The following is a 24,092-nucleotide window of genomic DNA, read 5'->3' as shown; positions in this document are numbered from 1 at the left end:
ACACACACATATTTAAACACACACATGAGAGAAAGTACTAATAAATACAAACACACTTGTCTTCTGTTAAGCATCCTCCAGTGCAGATGATTATTTACTAAACAGGCTTTCTAATAAGTGTGGAGTGATTAGAGAGAGAGAGAAAAACCCTGGGCTAGAGGAATATCCATCATAATTGATGTGTTGCAAAGCAGATTACACACATTAGCGCACACAGTTTTCAATATGACAGCTCCAACTGAACATGACAAATTCCATAATGTGGAATAAAGGAAGGTGTTTGAGGCACGACAGCGTAACAAATCCCCTCGGGCTGTAATTCTGCCGTCATTTGTTGTTATTTTGGGGTTTATTTTGCTGGACCGCCGCTGTGTTGGTCTCTGAGCTCGGCTGATTCTTTACACACTGCAGTGAGCTTTGAGTCTTACTGGAAACACAGACACTGAGCGCTGCAGCACTGAGATCATCTGCTCCTCACACGCACACACACACACACACACACGCTCATTCATGATTAAAGAGATTTACTAAAGCGAATATACACTAAATGTAGAATCACTGTTATTATAGCTGCTGCTATTATTATTATTATTAATATTATTATTATTATTATTATTATTATTATTGTGGCACGATGGCTCTGTGGTTAACACTGTTACCTTACAACAAGAAGGTCGCTGGTTTGAATCCTGGCTGGGCCTGTTTGCATTTCTGTGTGGGGTTCGCATGTTCTCCTTTTGGCGTGGGTTTCCTCTGGGTGCTCCGGTTTCCCCCACAGTCCAAAGACATGCGCTATATAATAGGTGAATTTAATAAGCTGAATTGTCTGTAGTGTATGTGTGTCTGAATGAGTGTGTATGGATGTTTCTCAGTACTGGATTGCAGCTGGAAGGGCATCTGCTGCGTAAAACATATGCTGGATAAGTTGCCGGTTCATTCCGCTGTGATGACCCCAGATTAATAAAGAGACTAAGCTGAAAGAAAAATGGATTATTAATATTATTATTATTATTATTGTTATTATTAATACTAGTAATAATAGTAGTAGTAGTATAGCAACAATATTTAGAATTATTATTTATTATTATTAATCAGAATTTAAATAGTTCAGAATTATTACTTAATGTATTTATTTAAAATATATATATATATTTTTTAAAATTATTATTATTATTATTATTATTTCTGTCTGTGTGTGTGATTTAAAACGGCATGTAGATTATTATTATTTTATTGTTACTGCTGTAACAATATATTGAGTATATGTATTTATAGATTGGATATATTTTAAAATATGTAATGTTTATTATTATATTTAAGGATATTTTGAATGGCCTTAATCAAAGGGTTATTATGTGACAAGGATTTATGAGATTTATGTGAGACATTTTTTATGGAAAATGTAGGGGAAACACAAAATTATATGTCATTTAGGTGTCATGCAGATTTGTGTGTGTGTGTGTGTGTGTGTGTGTGTGTGTGTGTGTGTGTGTGTGTGTGTGTGTGTGTGTGTGTGTGTGTGTGTGTTTGTGTTAAATTGCCTATAGTACTCTTACTCTTACTTCTACTCATATTGTATATGTCTGCGTATTGTTTATAATTTATTTTTACTAAAACTGCTGTAAACTTGTTATTGTCACTGTTGAAGATTTTTTTACGTTTAGTTTTGTAATACGCAATTATTCATTGAAAAATAACAGCAGTGTATGTATGTAGGTGATTTAAAATGGCCTGTAGATAAACATTATTTATTATTATTGTTATTATTATTGTTATTATTATTATTATTATTATTATTATTACGATTATTATTATTAACACAAATAGCATCTACAACAAAACATTTTTTTACATTACTGAATTATTAAAATGCCATTGATATAACTGCAATCATTTTAGTTTTGTAAAATACAAATATGAATATGAAAACAACAGCAATGTCAAATTTGTTTGTTATTGTTGATGTTATTATTATGTGGGTGTGTATAGGAATTAAAATAGCCTGTAGATTAATAGTATTTATTATTATTATTATTATTATTATTATTATTATCAGCAAAAATACTATCTACAACAAAACAACAAAACATTTTGTTTGCATAATTGATTAAATTATCTGAACCGTCATCCATATGACTGCAATCATTTTAGTTTTGTAATGCACAATTATTAATGTGATTATTAACAATTATTAATAGTCTTGTAATGGACAATTAATAATATAAAAACAACAGTTGTTGGTATTATTATTATTATTATTATCATCATCATCATTATCAACAAAAATACAAGCTACATCAAAACTGATTTATTTTGCCATAACTGATCAACTGATTTGAACCATCATCCATATAATAGCACTTTAAATTCCTCTTTAATTTGATCAAGCAAAGTCTGCAGTCAGTGAGGGTGTTTATGAATCAAACACTCGTCAGACGTGTCAAATTCTCCATCCCTAAACCTCACACGTGCCGATAATCACCTTTCCAGCCCAGCAGAAGCAGAGACAGAAGACTCTAACACCTTCTCCAATATTGTCGTCCTCTTTCCCAAATACCAGACACGATTTGATTTGATTGTGCGGCATTTGCGAATCTGCTAATAGCACATCGCACAGTCTAACATCGCAACACACAATGAAACACATCTCTCTCTCTTTCTCTCCGGATCCATATGTGCTTTCTTCTCCCACTCATGTTTTCTCCAACACGTGTAAAGTCTAATAAGGCTGTTTAATTTCCCTCACACTCCTGGGTGTTATTCAAGTCCTTGGCAGATATTTTACCCAACGTACACTGTCGCGGATTTATATCAATTGTAAAAAGTATGTTTGCTGACTGAAAGGCAAATGGAAAAATGTGTTCTCTGCGTAACTGCCTTTTTACACTATTTATACTGATAAGAATTAAATCATTTCTCTTTTTTCTCCTCCTTCTTCTTCAAAGAGCTCCATCAAACTCCTCCTGGGATGTCGGTGCTGTAGAATGGCCGTGTTCGTAGCTTGTAAGAATTGTTTTAAGCGATTGGTGATTGCGCATGGCGCTGTTTTAATCGTTGTTCAATTAAAACAACCAGCGCCCGCGCGCGTGTGTGTGTGTGTTTATGTGTGTGTGTTGTTTTAAAAGCTTGTAGTGTGGATTTCAGAAAAGTGCACATGGTTGAATTCTGCTCCAACACTGACCTCTTGTGGCGGATGTTTCCATAAGGTGCGACTATTACTCATGCAGTTGCCAGTTTTCTTGTCTGATTTGGAGCCTGTTTGTGTGTCGTCTTGTCTGTGATATGAAGAAGAGATGCACTTTTAAGTCTCTTTAAGTTGCTTTTAAGGGCGCCTTTTGTGACTCTTTATCAATTTGTATGTGTAGATTTCAAGTTTTTTTATAACTCATGGTGTCTGAGACTTACGTCTTAGAGCACATGTAGGTGTCAAACTCAGTTCCTGGAGGGCCGCAGCTCAGCATTGTTTAGTTTCAACCATAATTATACACGCCCGATTGTACTAACTGAGTCGTTCGGGTTTGTTTGAAACCTAAAGTTATGTGTTTTGAAGCAGGGTTAGAATTAAACAGCAGGTTGACACCAATGTCTTAAAGGCTCTTAAACATACACAATGCTTTACAGTTTTATTCATATCTATATTCTGAAGGATTTTTTTACCGTGCATTGATGCATAGTTTGCCTGTTTATATACAACATTTTAACTTACAAATAATGTGATGTAATGTGATGAAAAGTCATTACCAAACACTCCTTTAAAACCTTATGATGATTTTGATTTCATCCAGTGTTGGTATTTTTGTGCTATGCTCTTAATGTATGCAAATTAGCACATATTTCATGAAAAGTCTCTTATTTGCATATTTAAACAACGTTTTAGCTTGAACTTTAATTCATTTTTTTTCTGCTTCGTTTCCCATTTATTAGGAGTCGCCACTGCGAAATGAACCACCAACTGTTCCAGCATGTTTTATACAGTGTGTACTGCACCCTACTGTACTGTGTGATTACTAGTTAATTTTGGTATTATTATTATTATTATTATTATTATTATTATTATTATTATTATTATTATTATTATTATTATTATATCCACTGTAGCCACTGGCTCGCATGGTTCAGGATTGGTAGAGCTACGCATCGATGAATTTGCTCTTCAGTGTTTGAACTCTCAGTAATAATTTTAAATCACACTGAACTGAGCTAAACTGAACTGAACTTAAACACTAAAAACTGAACTACACTGTTCCAGTTACTATGACCATTTATGTGAAGCTGCTTTGACACAATCTACATTGTAATAGCGCTATACAAATTAAGCTGAATTGAATTGAATTTAATTATTATTATTATTTTTATTATTATTAGTGTTGTTGTATTTACATAATAATAATAATAATAATAATAATAATAATTTAATAATAATATTGTTGTTATTTCTGTTATTAAAGTATCAGAGGGATGTTTAGGCAACAGATACTACACTCAGCTGTTGTTTAGATTATTAATATTTTCTAATAGCACATGTAAAATGTGTTATTATAAGCAATAATTCAATTATAATGCATATTAATGTTTTTATTGTTATTTTATTAACTGAATAGTGAATAATTATTATTTGAGGTATTTTTATTATATTCTGTAATTGTAATATTAAAGAATATTGAGAATATTTTAATAGCTTCTTCTTCTAATTATTATTATTATTATTATTATTATTATTGAAGTATCACAAAAATGTATGTACAACAGATATTAAACATAGCTGCTTTTGTTGTTGTTGTTGTTTTATTATTTTTTTTATTTTCTAATAATACATGTGTAAAATATATTTTATTATTTATAATGATATTAATAATAATGATATTTGCATATTTTATTATAACTGAATAGTAAATAAGCATTATTCATCCATAGTATTTTTATTATATTCTGTCATTGTAGTATTCATGTTTCTTGTGAATAACATTTTCAGTAGTCTTATTATTATTATTATTATTATTATTATGTTGTTTTTATTTTTATTATCTTCTAATAATACATGTATAAAAAACGTAAGTTAGTATAAGTAATAATATAGTAATAGTAATGTATATTAATGTAATGTATTAATTTATTATCACTGATTGGTGAATAATTGTTATTTATTCAATAATGTTTTTTGAGAATAACATTATTACAGTATTATTATAACTATTATTATTATTATTATTAAGGGCAATGTGGTGGTGCAGTGGGTAGCGCTGTCGCTTCACAGTAGGAAAGTCGCTGGGTTAAGCCTCGGCTGGGACAGTTGGCATTTCTGTGTGGAGTTGGCGTGGGTGTCCTCTATGTGTTTTGGTTTCCCCCACAGTCCAAAGGCATGCGGTATAGGTTAATTAGGGTAAGCTAAATTGTCAGTAATGTATGTGTGTGAATGGGTGTGTTTCCCAGTCATGGGTTGCAGCTGGAAGGGCATCTGCTGTGTAAAACATATGCTGTAGAAGTTGCTGGTTCATTCTGCTGTGGCAACCCCTGATTAATAAAGGGACTAAGCCAAAAAGAATATGAATAAATGGATGAATGATTAATGCATATTAATGCTTTTATTGTAACTGATTAGTAAATAATCATTATTAACTAAAAATATTTATATTTTATTTTGTCTCTGTAGCATTAATGTTTCTTGAGAATAACACTTTTATTATTATTATTATTATTATTATCATCATCATCATCATCATCATCATCATTCTGCTTTAAATAAAAACACAGTTACTTCACCCGCTCAACACCTTAAATGTCCATACCATCAAATATGAATGGAAGATTTATTGTGGGGGGAAAGACTCTTTCTTTATAATTGGCTGTTTAGGCAGGAAAGCGAGTGTCCCAACCTGCCTGTCACCTGAAGTTCAGCGCACGACCCTGGAAAGCAGTCATAAATATGTAGCGCTGACTCTGTTTGACCTGCACCTGTTAGTCCTCTTTCCTCTTCATCCGCTCCTCTCTGCTGTCCCGTCCCGCTGTAGAGCCGCTCAGACGGACACTGTTCACTCCACAGCCTCTAATAGGCATAATAGGGTCAAGCCTCTGCATTTAATAAACAATTATCCATTAATAATGAATAAGGCTCTCTCTGAAGGGGCGTGGCCAGCAGCTGGACATGAATAATGCAGAGTCCTGGTCAAACACAGCGACCTGCAGAACACCAATTATACCAGTGTGATAACCAGAGCTCAGCCTGACACCTCCTGCACACACACACTAACACACAATCTCACATATACTGCATCCTCACACACACATGCAATCCAACATGCACACAACCTCAGATACACACAATCTCAGAAAAACACACACATCTCATATACACACACACTCTTACATACACATCCATATTCTGTACTCACACACACACAATCTCACGCACATATATACTGTACCCTTACACACACACAATCTAAAATGCACACCATATCACAAAAACACACACCTCATATAAACACACATATGCTGTACTGTCACACACACGATCTTACATACACACAGGCTCAAAAACGCACACACATCTCATATACACACACAATCTTACATACACACTTATATACTGTTTCCTTATGCGTGCATACATACACACACACACACACACACACAAATATACTGTACCCTCACACATACAGTCTAACATGCACACAATCTCAGATACACACAACCTTAAAAACACACACACACATCTCATATATACATACACACATACACATGCATATAATGTACCCCCCCCCACACACACATAATCTCACATACACACATATATACTGTACCCTCACACACACAATCTAACATGCACACAATCTCACAAAAACCACACACCTCATATAAACACACAATCTTACACACACATATACTGTACTATCACACACACAATCTCACAAAACACAAACAAACACACACAATTGTACACTTACACAGCTTGTCACACACACATAAAATTTCACATTTACACACTTAGGCTGTACCTTCACACACACCTCATCTCACATACACACAATCTCACAAACACACACATACACACACAATCTCATGTGCACACACAAAACACACATAAACTGTACCCTCAGACACATTCTCTCTCAAACACACACACACACACACAATATCACATGCACACACACACACATACACACACACACACACACACACACACACAATATCACATGCACACACATATAATGTACCATCACACACACACGCACACACACAAATATACTGTACATTCACATATAATATCACATACACACATACAGACGCTCACAAACGCACATACACACATATGCTGTACCCTCACACACAATCTCGCTTACACACACACACACACACACACACACACGCACACACACACACACACACACACACACACACACACACACACACACCCAAAACAATCTTGCATACAAATATAAACACACACAATCTCACATACACACACATACCCCCACACATACAATCTCACAAAAACACACACAAACACACATACACACACATATACTGTGCCCTCACACACAAAAACACACAATCTCACCTACAGACATAACGTTTCACATACACACATATACTGTGCATTCACACATAATCTCACATACACACATACTGTACCCTCACACACAATATCCCTAACCCACACTAACATCTCTCTAACCCACAATTCTCACAAACACAATCACACACTTTCCACACACACATACACTGTCTCTCTCACACACACAGAGAAAGAGTGTGTGAGCTTAGAGTAACTGTGGCAGTGGATGTGGATTAATATCTCACCTGTGTGTGTGTGTGTGTGTGTGTGTGTGTGTGTGTGTGTGTGTGTGTGTGTGTGTGTGTGTGTGTGTGTGTGTGTGTGTGTGTGTGTGTGTGTGTGTGTGTGTGTGTGTGTGTGTGTGTGTGTGTGTGTGTGTGTGTGTGTGTGATGTTGCTGATTTCCCTGCAGTGTTTGGGCAGGAAGGCTCTGCTCCTCCAGACCTGTCGCTCTCATTCTGAATTACAAATCAATCACAGGTGCCGCTCGTCTCTCCGTCCCGTCCGTCCCTCCGTCAAGGTCACTGCCATTATCAGAGAGCGGGACATTAGCATAGTCCAGCTCACAGTCTGGAATTAAAGAGCCCCCGCGGAGAGACGCTCACAAATCCCACAATTCCCTCAACACTGGCGCGAGGATGAGGATGGAGAGAACGCTTTGCATTTTGCTCTGGTCAATTATAGATATTAAGCATAAAGAAAATATATCGGGATCTCCAGGGAGGGACACTGAGGGAATCTGACAGAGACGGGACGGAGATAAGATGAGGCTTGGTTTTAAAGCTCTGCTGGGTAGCTGTTAGACTTGTGATCTATTAATATTGCTAACTATTTATTACTGATCATTAACTTTACACTTATTCTTTGATATTATTTGTATTTTTTGTTGTATTTGTTTATATTTACTTCTCATTGTAATAATAAAAACAACACAGGCTCCTTCTGAAACCGTAGCCCTATATTTATTTCTGGAGATTGCGAATTGTGTAGCCAGAAGAACGTATGGCTGCATTCCGTTGTTAAAATGAACGCTAGGGGGCGGTATAACACCGTTCCTTTTTGTGCTTAGCAGCTAACCGCTTACCTCTGTGTGGACCTCAGCTTTCCTGCTGTTACCAGTTTGTCCAGTTAGCTCACCATGTGTGTCGGAGGATTTGAGAAGCAGAGGAGTTTACCTTGACGACGGTGAGGATTGATTTCAGAAAGCAGGAAAGACAAAAACAGAATCCAAAAAATAAAATAAATTGGTAAATAACAGGGTGAAAATGTGGTAAAAGCTGAGAACGTGGTAAAAATCAGGGAGCTTTTAATTTTCTGGATTGCCTTTTAAAATTGTTGGTTAAGTTTAGGGAAGTGGGTGGGCGCTGGTCAATCAGTGCTTTTTAAAATACTATTGGTTGGGTTTAGGAAAGTGGGTCAGTCAGTCAGTCAGTTAGTTGACAGCAGCCTCAGGTGGTTTACTTGAGAACAGCAGGCATGATTGGCACTCGCGAGAGAAATTTGAGATCTCGAAAAGAGTATATAGCGGCCTCTGGTGGATTCCCGAAAAAAAAAAACTGCAAAAAAACGTAGCTCCTGGGACGTATTTGGCGGTCTCCAGAAATGTATACAGGGGTATGTAAACAGAATGAGTCTGTGTTGAATAAAAAATAGTTACAGTGTTTCTGGTTCTACTTTTTTAATTATCATTCTTTAAATTAATTTAGAAAAAAACAAAATCCGAAATATTTTTATAATTAGTAATATTTATCTTCGAATAAAATTTTATTTGTCTATGAATTAAAATGTTCTAATATTTAAGTAAAATTTTTTTTTTGACATGTGTGTATAGTCTGATTTATCACACAGTTGTTTAAATTTATTACCTGAAGGACTTTAGGTTTAAGAAAAAACTACTACTACTATTATTATTATTATTATTATTATTATTATTATTTCCCAGTGTTGATTTGCAGCTGGACGGGAACAGAACAAATAAAGACTTTCTCCGGAAGAAAAAATATTATCAGACAAACTGTGAAAGTTTTTTGGCCCTGTTAAACATAATTTGGAAAATATTTTTAAAAATAAATAAATAAATAAAAGGTGGGCTAATAATTCTGACTTCAACTGTATTTATCAAGTAATAAAAGTCATTTTATGCATTTAAAAAAACAAAATAAGTCTCATAAAGCAGTTTTAAATACTTATATTTTATAAACAATTTAGATTTAGAAAGAAAACCGTTGTTGTTGTTGTTGTTACAATAATTTATTTTTCATTCCTAAAAACTAGAAATCTGTATTTAGCATAAAGATGTTAAAGCTGAACAGCAGCTAGATAGCATTACGTTGGCCTATCTGTCCCTTAATTAACATATAAGCTGATTGATTACGACTATAACATATTGTTACCATTTGTTGAGGACTTTAAGAAGAACCCATACACTTACTACACAAATACACTTCATTAGACATGTACACAGACATCACCTATACGTATAAAACTGCAGGTTAACAATGTCTGTATTTAATAACTTATAATTGATTGTAATTTAATTGTAATGCAGTAATAAATTGAAAAATGATTATTGTAAAAAGAGCTATACAAACACACTTGAATTAAATCGATGTTGTATTACTACAATTCAAACGATTATCACTATGTTAAAATTCACTCTGGAATTTTGGCAAAGTGAACATATGAAAGCTGCCGTCACACATACACCTGCGAACGCAAGTAAACCTGTGATTGAATATTAATATGTGCTCATGAATATGCATCAGGTAAGCATAAACAGCCAGTTCCCCTCAAAAGCTTCGTCTTTAGACTTAAAAGGAAATTACTGCCTTCATTTTATAGTTACATGATTTATCACATGATCAATCAAATGTCACATGATTTTTTTCTAGTCGTATCAAGTTTCATCAGTTAAACTGACTACAAATATTAAGTTAAACATCATATAACTTTAAAAATATATATATAAATAAGTTAAAGTAAGCTTTTTGCTGTGATCGCTTTTTGTAAAATCATTTCAGAGCAGCATCTCCAATGAATTAGCAAACATCTCCATTCCTCCATAACTCTCTCCGTCTCTCTGTAAATGATCTTGTCCATTAATGTCCGTCCGGAGCTCCAGCGGGTTCAGATTGTGCTAATGACAGTCCTGCACGATTTCCACCCTCTGATTTAAAACACACTCCGGCAGCCCGAGAAATAAAGCTGCCGTCTGCATCTGCGCCACATCTGGAAGTGTGCGTCTAAATAATTGGAAGTCAATTTGTTTGAAGTGATGTTTGGGCATCTGGCTGGATTCATTGGCTCTCTGGAAATCTCATCGAGGGTCTTTTATAGCGAGGGGCCGCAGCTGGAGGCTCTTCATCTCTCCGGGCTCGGCTCTTCATTCAGACACTGATGTGGGACTTTTGTGAAATGCGGGAAGGTTGTGCTGATATTAACGCAATTGCTGTCACCTGGAGAATCTCTGGGTTGTAAATAATCCTGATTGGTCACATTTAAATGCTCATGTCTCATTGATTTGAGTGACGATCTAATATCTGTGTTGTTGTTGGGTAACATTAAGACTCTTGAGAATGAAGCATGCAGCATTTCAAGTGTTTGCATCAATTGTTTTGGATGTTAGAATCAGTGGTGGATTGATTGTTTTGAATGTTGTTTTTTGTTCACTTCATTTCATTTGCTGCATTGCCAAGTAATGCCAGTTACATTTCTGAGTATCGATAATACTAATGATATAAAGGCTTTTAAAAACATACAAGTAATATTAATGAGTTTGTAAATTTGATAAGTTTGTGAGAATCAGTGATTCTGTAATGTGTGTTGTTATTTGCAACACATTTTTGTGAGTGCTTAAAATATTATAAGTCAAATCATATTTAATTTGTTACAATCTCAAGTAGATTTTTATGCTTGAATTGATTCAATTTAATATTTTGTATTATTAAAATTTAAATAGCAATTTTGTGAGTTTAAGTTACACTATAAATTGTATTTATTTATTTACTAGATTTATTTGTTTACTTGTCTGCTTAGTTTATTTATTTGCTTGCTTGCTTGCTTATTTACTTTATTTATTTATTTACTTGCGTGCTTGCTTGCTTGCTTTATTTATTTATTTGCTTGCTTGCTTGCTTACTTGCTTACGTACTTGCTTACTTTTTTATTTATTTATTTATTTGCTTGCTTGCTTACTCACTTACTTAATTAATTAATTAATTTATTTATTTAATTGCTTGCTTGCTTGCTTACTCACTTAATTAATTAATTAATTTATTTATTTATTTAATTGCTTGCTTGCTTGCTTACTCACTTAATTAATTAATTAATTTATTTATTTATTTAATTGCTTGCTTGCTTGCTTACTCACTTACTTAATTAATTAATTTATTTATTTATTTGCTTGCTTGCTTGCTTGCTTACTCACTTACTTAATTTATTTATTTATTTATTTATTTAATTGCTTGCTTGCTTGCTTGCTTACTCACTTACTTAATTTATTTATTTATTTAATTGCTTGCTTGCTTGCTTGCTTACGTGCTTGCTTGCTTACGTACTTACTTACTTTATTTACTTGCTTGCATACTTACAGTACTTACTTAGTTACTTCCTTGCCTACTTTATTTATTTATTTACTTGCTTGTCTACGTACTTAACTACTTATTTATTTATTTATTTATTTAGCTAGCTTGTTTGCTTACTTTATTTATTTATTTACTTATATATACTTAGTTACTTGCCTCGTGACTTAATTCATTTATTTATTTATTTACTTGCTTACGTACTTACTTTATTTATTTACTTACATTATTAATCAATTTACTTACATACTTTATTTATTTATTTGCTTGCTTGCTTACTTTCTTATTTACTTACTTTATTTATTTACTTTATTAATTTATTTACTTACGTACTTTATTTACTTCTGTGTTTGCTTGCTTACTTAATTACTAACATTATTTAATTACTTACTTGCTTTATTTATTTATGTATTTATTTATTTATTTGTTTGTTTGCTTGCTTACTTTCTACTTTATTTAATTTAATTACTTGCTTTATTTATTTATTTTATTTATTTATTTATTTATGCATTATCCAACACACACACTTACACACATTGTAGACATAAATAAAAGACTGTCTTGTTCATAAATAATGTCAGTCATGTACAACAATTTATACAATAATTAAATATGGATGATCTAATTATTAACTTTTCACCTTTTACAAATCTTAAAGCTAACACTTTAGAATAATGATCCATTAATGTATTTACTAACATTAAGTATGAATAAACTTGCAAAGCATTTATTATTCATAGTTCAACATTAACTAATGCATTATAAAAATCCAAAGTTGTGCTTTTTAACATTAGTTAATGAACCACGAGTTAATATGAACTAACAGTTTTTGACTTAAATAAATAATATTAACTAATGTTACCAAACATAATAAATGTATTACTAATATAGCTTGTTCATGTTAGTAAATACATTAACTAATGGACCATCATTTTAAAGTGTTACCATGTTAAATGTAAAAATCTCCAATTCATTATTTTGTTTTGTTTGTTTGTTTTAGAGACTTACAGACTTACAGAAGCTGAGCGAGTCCTGATCCAGAGGCTGTTTAGACTGAATAACTGACTGTGTAGGCTTAATATGAGGAGCTCAGTCTATTAGCACCATCTGCTGGAAACACACAACACTGCAGGAACACATTCACCACACCACAGGTAACAGCAACACACAAATACACAAATGCATTTTACCCAGTCAAATGAATATAAACAGCAATACAGTACGTCTGAGGAAGCTTTAGTTTCAGTTTATCTCTGTTTAACGAGTGCGTTTTAAATATTATATAATTTAGTAGCCTCTCTATAAGGGTGAGAAATTAACTTTAGCAATAGAGGCAATTATTGTTTGTCCATACTTAATGAGTACGGTCAGTCAGCAATTGATACATGTTACTAATAAACTTCTTAATGGTTTAGATCAGAGATGCCCAAACTAGAGCCTAAAGTTGGCCCACGGTAACCTTTGATTTGGCCAACCATCGCATCTGAGAAGAGAATGAGAATGATGGAGATGGTTTAGAGATTGTCATTTCAAATTTTATGTAAACTTATATTAGTTTGGTTTATTGTTAAGCTACAATAAAGCTAACTAAAATCATAAGCGACAATGCAGAGACTGGTGAGTGAATCAATGCAGAGGCAGATTCTGCTAGACTAGTGTATACAGCACTCAACTACACTGTTATGATTGTTTTAATTGCAATACATTATAATTAAAGTTATACTGCCTTAGTTAATATGATTCAAATGAATTCTTACTATTTATTAATAAATATTATGAACTTTAATGTAATCTAGTTTAGTATATTTCTTTTCAGCCCACAGCTCTCAATGATATTTGGATTTTGGTCCTTCATACAAAAAAAGTTTGGGCACCCCTGGTCTAGATAATCAGGAACTTACGTTAAAACAGGGATCTACTTATGACAAAAATATAATGAACATGTTAGCTTGAGAAAGTCAAAACACTGTTATGTCATTTAAACTTAAAATTATATTTTATTTATTTCATATTAGAGGTTGTGATGGGTTTTTTTTGGCTTTGGTTAGAATGAACTAGACATAAAAACATCATAACACATGCACAATTATGTGTCTGTGTATTATAACATCTTTCTGTTCTTTTGTTGTTGTTATTCCTCTTGATATTGCAATAATGATAATTAATGTTAACTAATAGGCACTAAAAGTGTGCATGTTCTCCCCGTGTTGGTGTGGGTTTCCTCCAGGTGCTCTGGTTTCCCCCACAAGTCCAAAAACGTGGTATAGGTGAATTGGGTAAGAAAAATTGTCCGTAGTGTATGTGTGTGAATGAGAGTGTATGGATGTTTCCCGAGATGGGTTGCAGCTGGAAGGGCATTCGCTGATTGAAACATGCTGGATAAGTTGGGGGTTCGATCCGCTGTGGCGACCCCAGATTAATAAAGGAACTAAGCTGAAAAGAAAATGAGTATTATACCCTAGTATAAAAATGTTTTGTGTGGTGGTGGTGGGTGGGCGGTGGTACACATTACAGCCACAAACATATGAATCAATAACATCAGAGTAAAACAAATAGTCTAGGGCAGTGGTTCTCAAACTGTGGTACGTGTACCACATTCTAGTGGTGCGCGGAGGAATCAAATATGTCACACAGTATTTACATGCTACATATAATAGTATTCATTATATGATATATAGCCTATATTTCTAAGGTCCAGGCAAATTTTCAGGTGTTAATGAATTGGCTGCGATATGTTAATACTTTACATTTAAGTACAGCACTTTTCTTTTTACCGTAAGCACATTTTAATTTAAATGTTACGTTTTTAATTTGTTTTTGTTTTTTTTTACATAAAAGCACAGTACGGTGTTAACGTTCATACTATTTATGTTTAAAGTGGCTGACAATAATAATTATTCTTAATAAGAGGAATTAATCTGCCACGTTTTTGAACTGTACAGAGCTTCAGCTGCTTTACTGGGCTTACTATGCTCTACTGTATTTCAGTTCTGCTCATTATGGTGCTACTTGGAGAGACAATTTTTTTCTGAGGTAGTACTTGATGAAAAAAGTTTGAGGACCACTGGTCTAGGGAAAAATAATAAAATTAGATTAAAATCTCGGCGTAAAACATGCTGGATAAGTTGGCAGTTCATTCAGCCGTGGTGACCCCTGAGGAAAATAGGGACTAAGCCGAAGGAAAATGAATGAATGAAAAATGTAAAGATTTTACTGTGTTGAATGAGTCTTGACAGTTGTATATACACCGTATTAGCACTTTGTGTGCATTATTTAATGATTATTTTTAATATGTATTTATCAATTAATAAAAATATATGCATTTGAAAAAAATAAAACGAGTCTCATTAAGCAGTTTTAAATACGTATATTTTATAAACAATTTAGGTTTAGAAAGAAAACAGTTTGTGTTGATAAAATTACTCAAAATTGCAGGTTAACTATGTCTGTATGATAATTAATGTTAACTAACAGGCCCTAGTATAAACAATGTTTTGTGCGTGAGGGAAACGGTGCATATTACAGACACAAACATATTAATCAATAACATCAGTGTAAAACAAATACTCTAGGGAAAAACATCTAGAAAATTAATCAAATTATATTAGAATTATTATTATTTTCATTTTTTTCCACAACACACAAAATTGTGGCTCTAGCATCTTATCTATTTATAAGGATTCGTTCTTCACTATATGGATCAAAAGAATGTCTATGAGTACTAATATTTGGTTGTAAAACCTTTTTAAAGGGATAGTTAGATTTACTCACTATTTACTCAAATGTGTTTTAACCTAGACCACTTTTTAAAATCAGTAGAACACAAAAGAAGATATTTTGAAGAATGTTCGAAGCCGGCAACCGCTACCACAGTAGGAACAACTAATACTATAGAAAGCAATGGTTACAGATTTAGTTAAATTTTTCTCAAAACATCTTGTGTTGGGCGGCATGGTGGCTCAGGCACTTTCGCCTCACAGCAAGAAGGTCACTGGTTCGAGTGCCGGATTAGCCAGTTGGCATTTCTGCGTGGAGTTTTCATGTTCTCCCCATGTTCATGTGGGTTTACTCTGGGTGCTCCGGTTTCCCTCACATTCCAAAGACATGCACTATAGGTGAACCGAATAAACTAAATTGTCCGTAGTGAATGAGTAGTGATGTGTGTGTGCAAATGGATGTAAGTATATGCAAGTACACATGCTGGAATAATTGGCGGTTCATTCCGCTGTGGCGACGTCTGACATAGAAACTAAGCTGATAGAAAATGAATGAATAAATTACAATACAATTATACAATACAATGGACTCCCTAGATGTTGACTAGCAGTAAACCAGTTAGCCATACACAAAAAAAAAAACACAAGCATCATGCTGCCAAGTTTGCCATATGCAACTTCCACTCATATTTCCTTTAAAAAAAGCAAACAAAGTCAAGTTTCTCTCTCATCTGACTACAAAAACTGTAGATCTCCCTCTATACAGTATACGCCATACAATACTATGATTGCTTTCCCCTCCATAATATTTGTTCCTCCTTAAATTCTTTATCCATATTGAAATAAATCAAAGGACCGTGTTTGCACAGGAAAAATAAAAATGGCTTGGAAGGGGCTGAGAGAAAGGAAATTGCATTCATGGAAATGATTTCCACACGGCCTCGTCCATGTTTGTAATTTAATGAAAATCCATATTTACTTTGGGTAATTGCTGCGGCCAATTAAGCGTAAACATCACTCAGCACTTTGTAGTTGGAGAGTATCGGCGCTTGATAATGATGTGGCAGCTCAATTTTATTTTTCCGTCTTGCGGCGCGAGATGCAAGTCGAAGCTTTTCTCCATTTCATTACTGAGAAACATATAAGCTAATAACACTCTCAAACATTAATTTAGACAGGCTTTTGATGAACACGGGCTATCTGCTCAAATGCATTGACGTGTTTTTTTTTCTCGCTAGCGTTTGTTGTATTATTAATGTGTTATTTCATTTTCGATTTTGGTTAAATAGTGTCTGCTAATGAAATGTTTCTTTAGAAGGCTGCCAAAATAAAAGTTTAAATCTGCCTGACTCGAAAGAGAGCTCACACTCTTTACATGTTGTTGCTAACTATTTATGACGGTTAGTGTTTGTATATGCACTAGAGCTCGTCTCGTTTGGGATTGAGCGTCTCGTGTGGGTTTTATCCTCACACTTCGTTGCTAAACTTTGGCGCTGTGGCTGTCAAAAAGAGCACTAGTGTATAATTAAGGGTTAGGCGAGTGTCATTAGTGGTGTGTGTGCGGTCGGTGGTCATCCTCAATCAGCATGTCAATCAAACTGTCTCTCCCAGAAGACAGGGCGTCTCACTGGTGGCATTAAAACTCCACAGATATATGTGGGCTGAGTAATCCGCTGGTTAAGTAGTGACGTGTTTGTGACGTATGTATACTGTTTCCGGGTCCAAGCCGCCATTCATTTGAGTGGAGAAATCATTCGATTATTCACGTTTTATTCCTATCACACATCAAAGTTAATTTTATATAAAATCATAGTGTACACAACAATCTCTGGACTTGCTGCATAACAAATACCAAAAATTTAACAATTTATAAAAAAATTCATCACTTTCTGGCCATCGGATCTTAGGCATGGACATATATATTGCGATCGTGATTTTCGAAAGCATTAAATCGCTTTGTAAACGTTTATTATTACCATTTCATGAGTCTCCCCATTCAGTTGAATAGAGCGCTTGGACCCGGCAGACCCTTCGCGTGATGTCACACTTAACAAGCGGATACACAAACGGTATAGAGGCTGTACGGGTGCTGATATTACTTAAATATATCACGGCTCTCAGCCAATCCGAATCGAGAACCAGACGGAACTGTTGTATGAGCTGTAATAAACTTTGAACATGTATTGTTTTTTACCATGCGTATGTAGACGTTGCATGAAACATTAGTTCATGAATATTTACTTAAAAAACAAATCATGGAAAAGTCATGGAATTTTGTAGTAAAAATGTGTAGGAACCCTGAGTAAAGGCTTTTTAACTTTTTTCACCTGCTTTTCGAGAGCCTTGGACTTTTAGGTGTAAATCAGTAGTAGATTGTATATAAATATGATAATACACTTAGAAAATGGTTAATAAATTGACTGAAACTTTTAGATGAGAACGAAATGAGAGACCAAACGTTCAGATTATCAAAAAAACAATGGGGTTTATTGTGTTTCCCACACCCCTATAGTTATATATATATATAAAAGTAACAGAATAAGAAATGTTTTTTTTTTTTTTTTTTTTTTGAGAATACAAGGATTAAAACATAAATACGTGAACAGTATGCTTGTGGAAAAATACATTATGTATGAAACATAAAGAGGTTAGGATTTTGCACTTTTGCTAAGCACGATTACATCTGCATCACTGGTAATAATTTAACAATCGTCCTGCTTTCAGTAAAGGCACAACAGATCTTTCTCTCATCTGGTCACACAGCAAGAGCTGACAACTTTCACATACATACAGTTGAAGTCAGAATTATTAGCCGCCCCTGTATATTTTTACCCAATTTCTGTTTAACGGAGAGAAGATTTTTCCAACACATTTATAAATATGATAGTTTTAATGACTCATTTCTTATAAATTATTTATTTGATCTTTGCCATGCTGACATTAATAATATTTGACGAGATATTTTAAGGCACTTCTATACAGCTTAAAGTGACATTTAAAGGCTTAATTAGGTTAACTAGGCAGGTTATGGTAATTAGGCAAGTCATTGTAAAACAATGGTTTGTTCTGTAGACCATCCAAAAGCAAATACTGCTTAAGAGGGCTAATAATATTGACTTTAAAATAACTTAACTGCTTTTATTCTAGCCAAAAAAAAACAAGACTTTCTCGCAGAAGAAAAAATATTAGAGGAAATACTGTGAAAAATTCCTTGCTCTGTTGAACATCATTTGAGGAAGAAAAAAAAAATCTTAATTTTGACTTCAGCTGTACATTTGGCGATGGAGGGATCATATAATACATAACCAGTGTTATTATTGCTGTACAGACAGTCAATCAGATCAATCAGTCAATCTCCCTTTTATTTGTTTGTGTTTTTTGCATGTCGTCTTCGTTATCCAATAGAAACGGGAGGTCATTCTGAGAGTGCGGTCCAGTCAGAGATCGTCTGTTTCCTCTGAGCTGAAGCTGCTCCTTCGGCTGCTTTCTTTAGAGGCGGCAGTGGGCGACCCGGCTGACAGCAGCGGGTCTGTCCCGAACGGCGAGAGCGGGTCGTCCATTAGAATCTCATCCAGCCGCTGGTGCTCCTCCTTGAGGGTGCTGCAGAAGAAGTCGGTGAAGTGGGAGAGCGGGTCAGAGAAGTTGTTGGAGCCGTCGGACTGCTCTCCAACTATGCTTGGTAAGGAAGTCCGTTGGGTGTATTCTGGGCTGCTTACTCCCTCTTGTGGGTAAATAGGTGGCTGGGTGCTCTGTGGGGCCTGGGCGCTTTGAGATGCCGCTGTGGCTTGGGTTTGGTGATGCTGTTGTTTTAGGAGGTGAGATGACAGTTCGACTGTGCCCATGGATGCAGTCATACTGGGCAAACCATGAGCATGAGCCTGGATCTCCAGCTCCTGTCAGTGATAAAAATGGGAAGAGTGGGTTAAAGAGGATCTGGACACTTGACTTTTTTTTAACTGTGACAGAATTTGAACATCTACACATAGACACAAGCTACACGGTGGCTCAGTGGCTAGCACTGTCTCCTCACAGCAAGAAGGTCACTGGTTTGAGTCTCAGCCGGGTCAGTAGGCATTTCAGTGTGGAGTTTGCATGTTCTCCCAGTGTTGGAGTGGGTTTCCTCCGGGTGCTCCGGCTTCCCCCACAGTCCAGACATGTGCTATAGGTGAATTGAATAGACTAACTTGTCTGTAGTGTATGTGTGTGAAGGTTAGAGTGTATGGGTGTTTCCCAATACTGGGTTGCAGCTGGAAGGGCATCCACTGCGTAAAACTTGTGCTGGAATAGTTGGCGGTTCATTCCACTGTGATGACCTCTGCAATAGAGAGCTGTGAGGTGGCTTGGTGGCTTAGTGGTTAGCACTGCCACCTCACAGCTCTCTATTGCAGAGGTCATCACAGTGGAATGAACCGCCAACTATAACCGCTTACTGTTTCCAAACCATATTTGTTTGTTTTTCTCCTGATGAACACAAAAGAAGATATTTTGAAGAATGTTTGAAAGCTAGAAACACCGGCATCCATTGTAGGAAAGCAATATTATGGAAATCAATGACTCCTGGCTTCCAACATGCTTCAAAATATCCTCTTCTGTGTTCAACGAAGAGAGGAATCCTTTTAAGCAGTTCAGCTTTAAAACAAAGGTAAATTCACCGCGAGCTGAGCGACTCCTACTGATGTTTATAAGCACTCTTTTGGCTCCGATCTGAACCGTGGTGAACTGAGGTAATTACCTGATTAGCAAATAGCAGCGACAGCTTCGTCAGGAGCCCATTGGTCCTGGAATTACATTATGAGGGCTAATAACTTTGAAGAGCCGGGCTCCTCGTCTGAATTTATGCATTACATTTAGCACAGTATTGACATATTCACAGAGCGGGCGCGAGTCTTCTTCACACATGCGGAGACATCACAATTAGCCCTCATAGTAATTACCTTCAGGCTCACTATCCAAAAGCGAATGCTAATAATGCCTCAGCTGAAGATATCCACATGTGGAGACAGCGCAATAGCTCATTTAGACGCTCAGTTATTGTGTGGCGGTATTGGGTAATATGAGATATAGATTGCAAGGGAAATAGATTATTTTGATGAAATTTGACATTATTTTGTCAACAATCACTAAGATTAGTCAAAACATGCATGTCATTATCGTTTAAGGATTTACTATTAGAGAATTTAAGTTGAGGAAGAAGAAACTTAGGTCTATTGAGATGTATTGTTGGTCATTGGGTGGATGTCAGCCCGGTTGAGGAGCTTTACTTGGACAAAGCAAAATTAGGACCTGTTTAAAATGATTTAAGACCTACAACACAATTTTTTTTAAGGCCTAAAAGTTATTAAAACCCTGCAGGCACCCTGCAGTTGTCATTTTTTGGCTTATTTACTTAAATCTGTTTTAAAGTTTATATGATCAAGGCTAATTTAATGCGCTTTGGATGTTAATTTAACTCAGTTTGAATGTTTATTTACTATGAAAGTCGGTGGAAACATGTTTTCATCTTCCGTCAAAATATCTTATTTTGTGTTAGACATAAATAGAAACTAATAAAGGTTTGAAATCACTTCAGTCAGAGTAAATTATCCTTTTATTGCTATTAATTCAGTAAACTGAACATCATCTAATAGCTTACAAGCTATAGCAGTAAAGAAAAGTAGCCTTTATGTAGTTTTTCCCACTTTTTAAAAGCAACATTGGCCCTAACTCTCCTTTTGTTCAGTTTTCAGTTGTTTTTGTGATGAGCTACTTCTCCAAAGAGTTGCAAAAATAAACACTATATTTTTCAATATTTTATATTGGCCTAAAAGTTACTTTATACAATATAAGAGCTTTTTTCAGACCCTGCAGGCACCCTGCTATTGTCATATTTTGAGTTATTTACTTAAATCTGTTTAATTAGTTTATGTAATGAAGGCTAATTTAATGCAGTTTGGATGTTAATTTAACTCAGTTTGAATGTTCATTATTAGTCTAATGCAATTTTAATTTGAATGCTGGCAGAAATGTTGTCAATCGTTTAATTCATGAATTTTATTAGTTTATTTCAGTGGTTCTCAAATTTTTTTCATTAAGTACCACCTCAGAAAAAAATTGTCTCTCCAAGTACCACCAAAATGAGCAGTATTGAAATACAGTAGTGTAGTAGGCCCAGTAAAGCAGCTACAACTCTGCACAGTTAAAAAATGTGGCAAATTACCCCAGAAATATAGGCTATATGTCATATATGACATACTATATACATCATTTTTGATAAATTTTGAAATATATGTAGCATTTACATGCCATATTGCATTCCTCCGTGTACCACTAGAAGGAAGCCCGCGTACCACTAGTGGTACACGTACCACAGTTTGAGAACCACTGGTTTATTTGATGTTGAACTTTATTTGAAGTTTATCATCAAATAAACATTCATTTAAAGTAATAGTTCTCCCAAATTCAGTCATCAATTACCTGCCCTGCACTTGTTTAAAACCCATTTGACTTTCTTTCTTCTGCTGAACACAAAAAAAGATAATTTGAAGAAAGCTGGAAACCGTTAACCATTGATTTCCATAGTATTTTTATTTCTACTATGAAAGTCGGTTGATACATGTTTTCATCTTTCTTCAAAATATCTTATTTTGTGTTCAACATATAAAAAAACTCCTAAAGGTTTGAAACCACTTCAGTATGTGTAAATAATGAGTAAATGATCCTTTTATTGCTATCAATTCAGTAAACTGAGCATCATCTGATAGTTATAGCAGTAAAGATAAGTAGCCTTAAAGTATATTTTCCACTTTTTAAAAGCTACGTTGACCCTAACTCTTCTTTTGTTCAGCATTAAATCCTTCAGTTTTTTCACATCTCTCTTTGCCTTTGGTCTTTGACTCCTCCAACCCTGGCTGTCTGCCATGTCTCTCTCTCTCTCTCATGACAGTCTTCCTCTTGTTCTCAGTCTCTTTACCTGGATCCGTAGCTGGAGTCTTCTGTTGGCCTGCTCCAGTTTCTTCTGTCGGCTCTCCAGATCACGAGCGTGTTGCTGCTCTTTCTGCAGCCACTTAATGTATTCCACCGAGGCCTTGAGGATCGTCCCTTTGTTCCAGCGCATATCACTGCCAGAAAAAAACGTAAAAGATAACCTTTCTCAACAGCGCCTTCGCATCAGCAGAACTTTCATACACAGAGAAAAGCCTCACAAGGGTCTCCTTTTTTTCTCTCTCTCTCTCTCCTCTGTGATTTACATGGCCAATTATTCATTCTCGGACATTACCTTGCCTTTGAATGGGAATTTTAATGGAATAGTTAAGTACGTCTGCAAGAAAGACCATTCTGCAGCCTCTTGTATGGTAAAATTAATCCCCGAGCAAAAATAGGTGTCGGGGAAAAAAAAAAAAGAAGTTCGGAAGCTGAAGTAAAGTGCAGTCATTCCCGATACCATTACTTTTTAAAAGGAGGAAAGTGTCGTGAAATTGTCTCTTTCTTTGGAATAAGATGTTGGCCTGATCGCGGCTAATAATCTCCTTTATCTTGTGTTAATGGCGAGGTGACAGCACTCGCCTTCCATTTAAATTCGATAAAAAGTTCAATTAAGCCAGGGCCGATGGACTCCCTGTCTGCGCCGTACTTCATCTCCGGGTTCAGCTGTGCTTAAACTTTAGTTCAAATGGTCTATACTTTGCCTTGAACCTCATTTCCATCATCTAAATGGTGGCCTGTTCGCTCTGTGGGTATTTTCTTGAGAAATGAGCTCAGTGCTGTCATTTTCTCTCTACTTCAGTGTCATTTTGCCCTGTCTATCTGTGTGTCATTGCAGTTTTCTCTTCTTCCAGACTTTCAGAGTTCAGACTGTTAATGCATGAATCTTGTCAGATTTCAACTTACGGGTCATTGGATTTGGGTATCAGTGTTCCCAGCTCCTTGATCCTGTAGTTGATGTTGTATCGCCGCCGTCTTTCAACTGCGAATTTCAAGAACAAAATCAGTCATACACCACAAATTTAATACTGATACAATAGTAAATCTAAACGATCACACATGTTTTATAAAGTATTCATTATTAAAGTAAAAATAGCCTGTTGTTAAATGTGATTAAATTAAATGACCCGCACATTTTGTCGAGTGACTTGACTCTCCAAAATGACGCACAAAAAAAAAAGTATTTTGAAATTAATCTCATTACTCCTAAATTTTTACAGAATATACCCTCTGACCTTAAAGAATTGTGTATGGTTTGATCGCAAAGCAGCCATGCATGTTT

General features: G+C 35.1%; 1 protein-coding gene and 1 long non-coding RNA gene across 16 annotated transcripts in view; one reads left to right on the top strand and one right to left on the bottom strand.

Moving 5' to 3' along the window:
- The window catches only part of LOC141381572 (uncharacterized), a 135,608-nt gene that overhangs the window by 44,417 nt on the left and 67,099 nt on the right, over positions 1 to 24,092 (top strand). For 9 of the 11 annotated variants that reach the window (XR_015482500.2, XR_015482497.2, XR_015482499.2 and 6 more), the window contains exon 1: positions 19,396 to 19,529. This is a non-coding gene — a long non-coding RNA (uncharacterized LOC141381572). Of the gene's footprint in view, positions 1 to 13,134; positions 13,289 to 19,395; positions 19,530 to 24,092 lie in introns of those variants that run through there. The other 2 variants (XR_015482509.2, XR_015482508.2) reach the window with 1 other exon arrangement.
- tfec (transcription factor EC) overlaps positions 18,310 to 24,092 on the bottom strand; it is an 82,265-nt gene continuing 76,482 nt past the window's right edge. For 4 of the 5 annotated variants that reach the window (XM_087246860.2, XM_087246861.2, XM_087246862.2 and 1 more), the window contains 3 exons: positions 23,717 to 23,792; positions 22,800 to 22,947; positions 18,310 to 19,743 (listed from right to left, as the gene is read on the bottom strand). In XM_087246860.2, coding sequence (XP_087102986.2) covers positions 19,288 to 19,743; positions 22,800 to 22,947; positions 23,717 to 23,792 — 680 coding nt within the window. In that variant the 3' untranslated portion in view covers positions 18,310 to 19,287. 5 annotated transcript variants of the gene reach the window in all.

Source organism: Danio rerio, chromosome 4 (genome assembly GCF_052040795.2).
Source record: "Danio rerio strain M-AB ecotype USA chromosome 4, GRCz13ab, whole genome shotgun sequence".
In the NCBI taxonomy this organism is placed as follows: Eukaryota; Metazoa; Chordata; class Actinopteri; order Cypriniformes; family Danionidae; genus Danio; species Danio rerio.
This window is presented reverse-complemented; position numbering and strand designations above follow the sequence as displayed.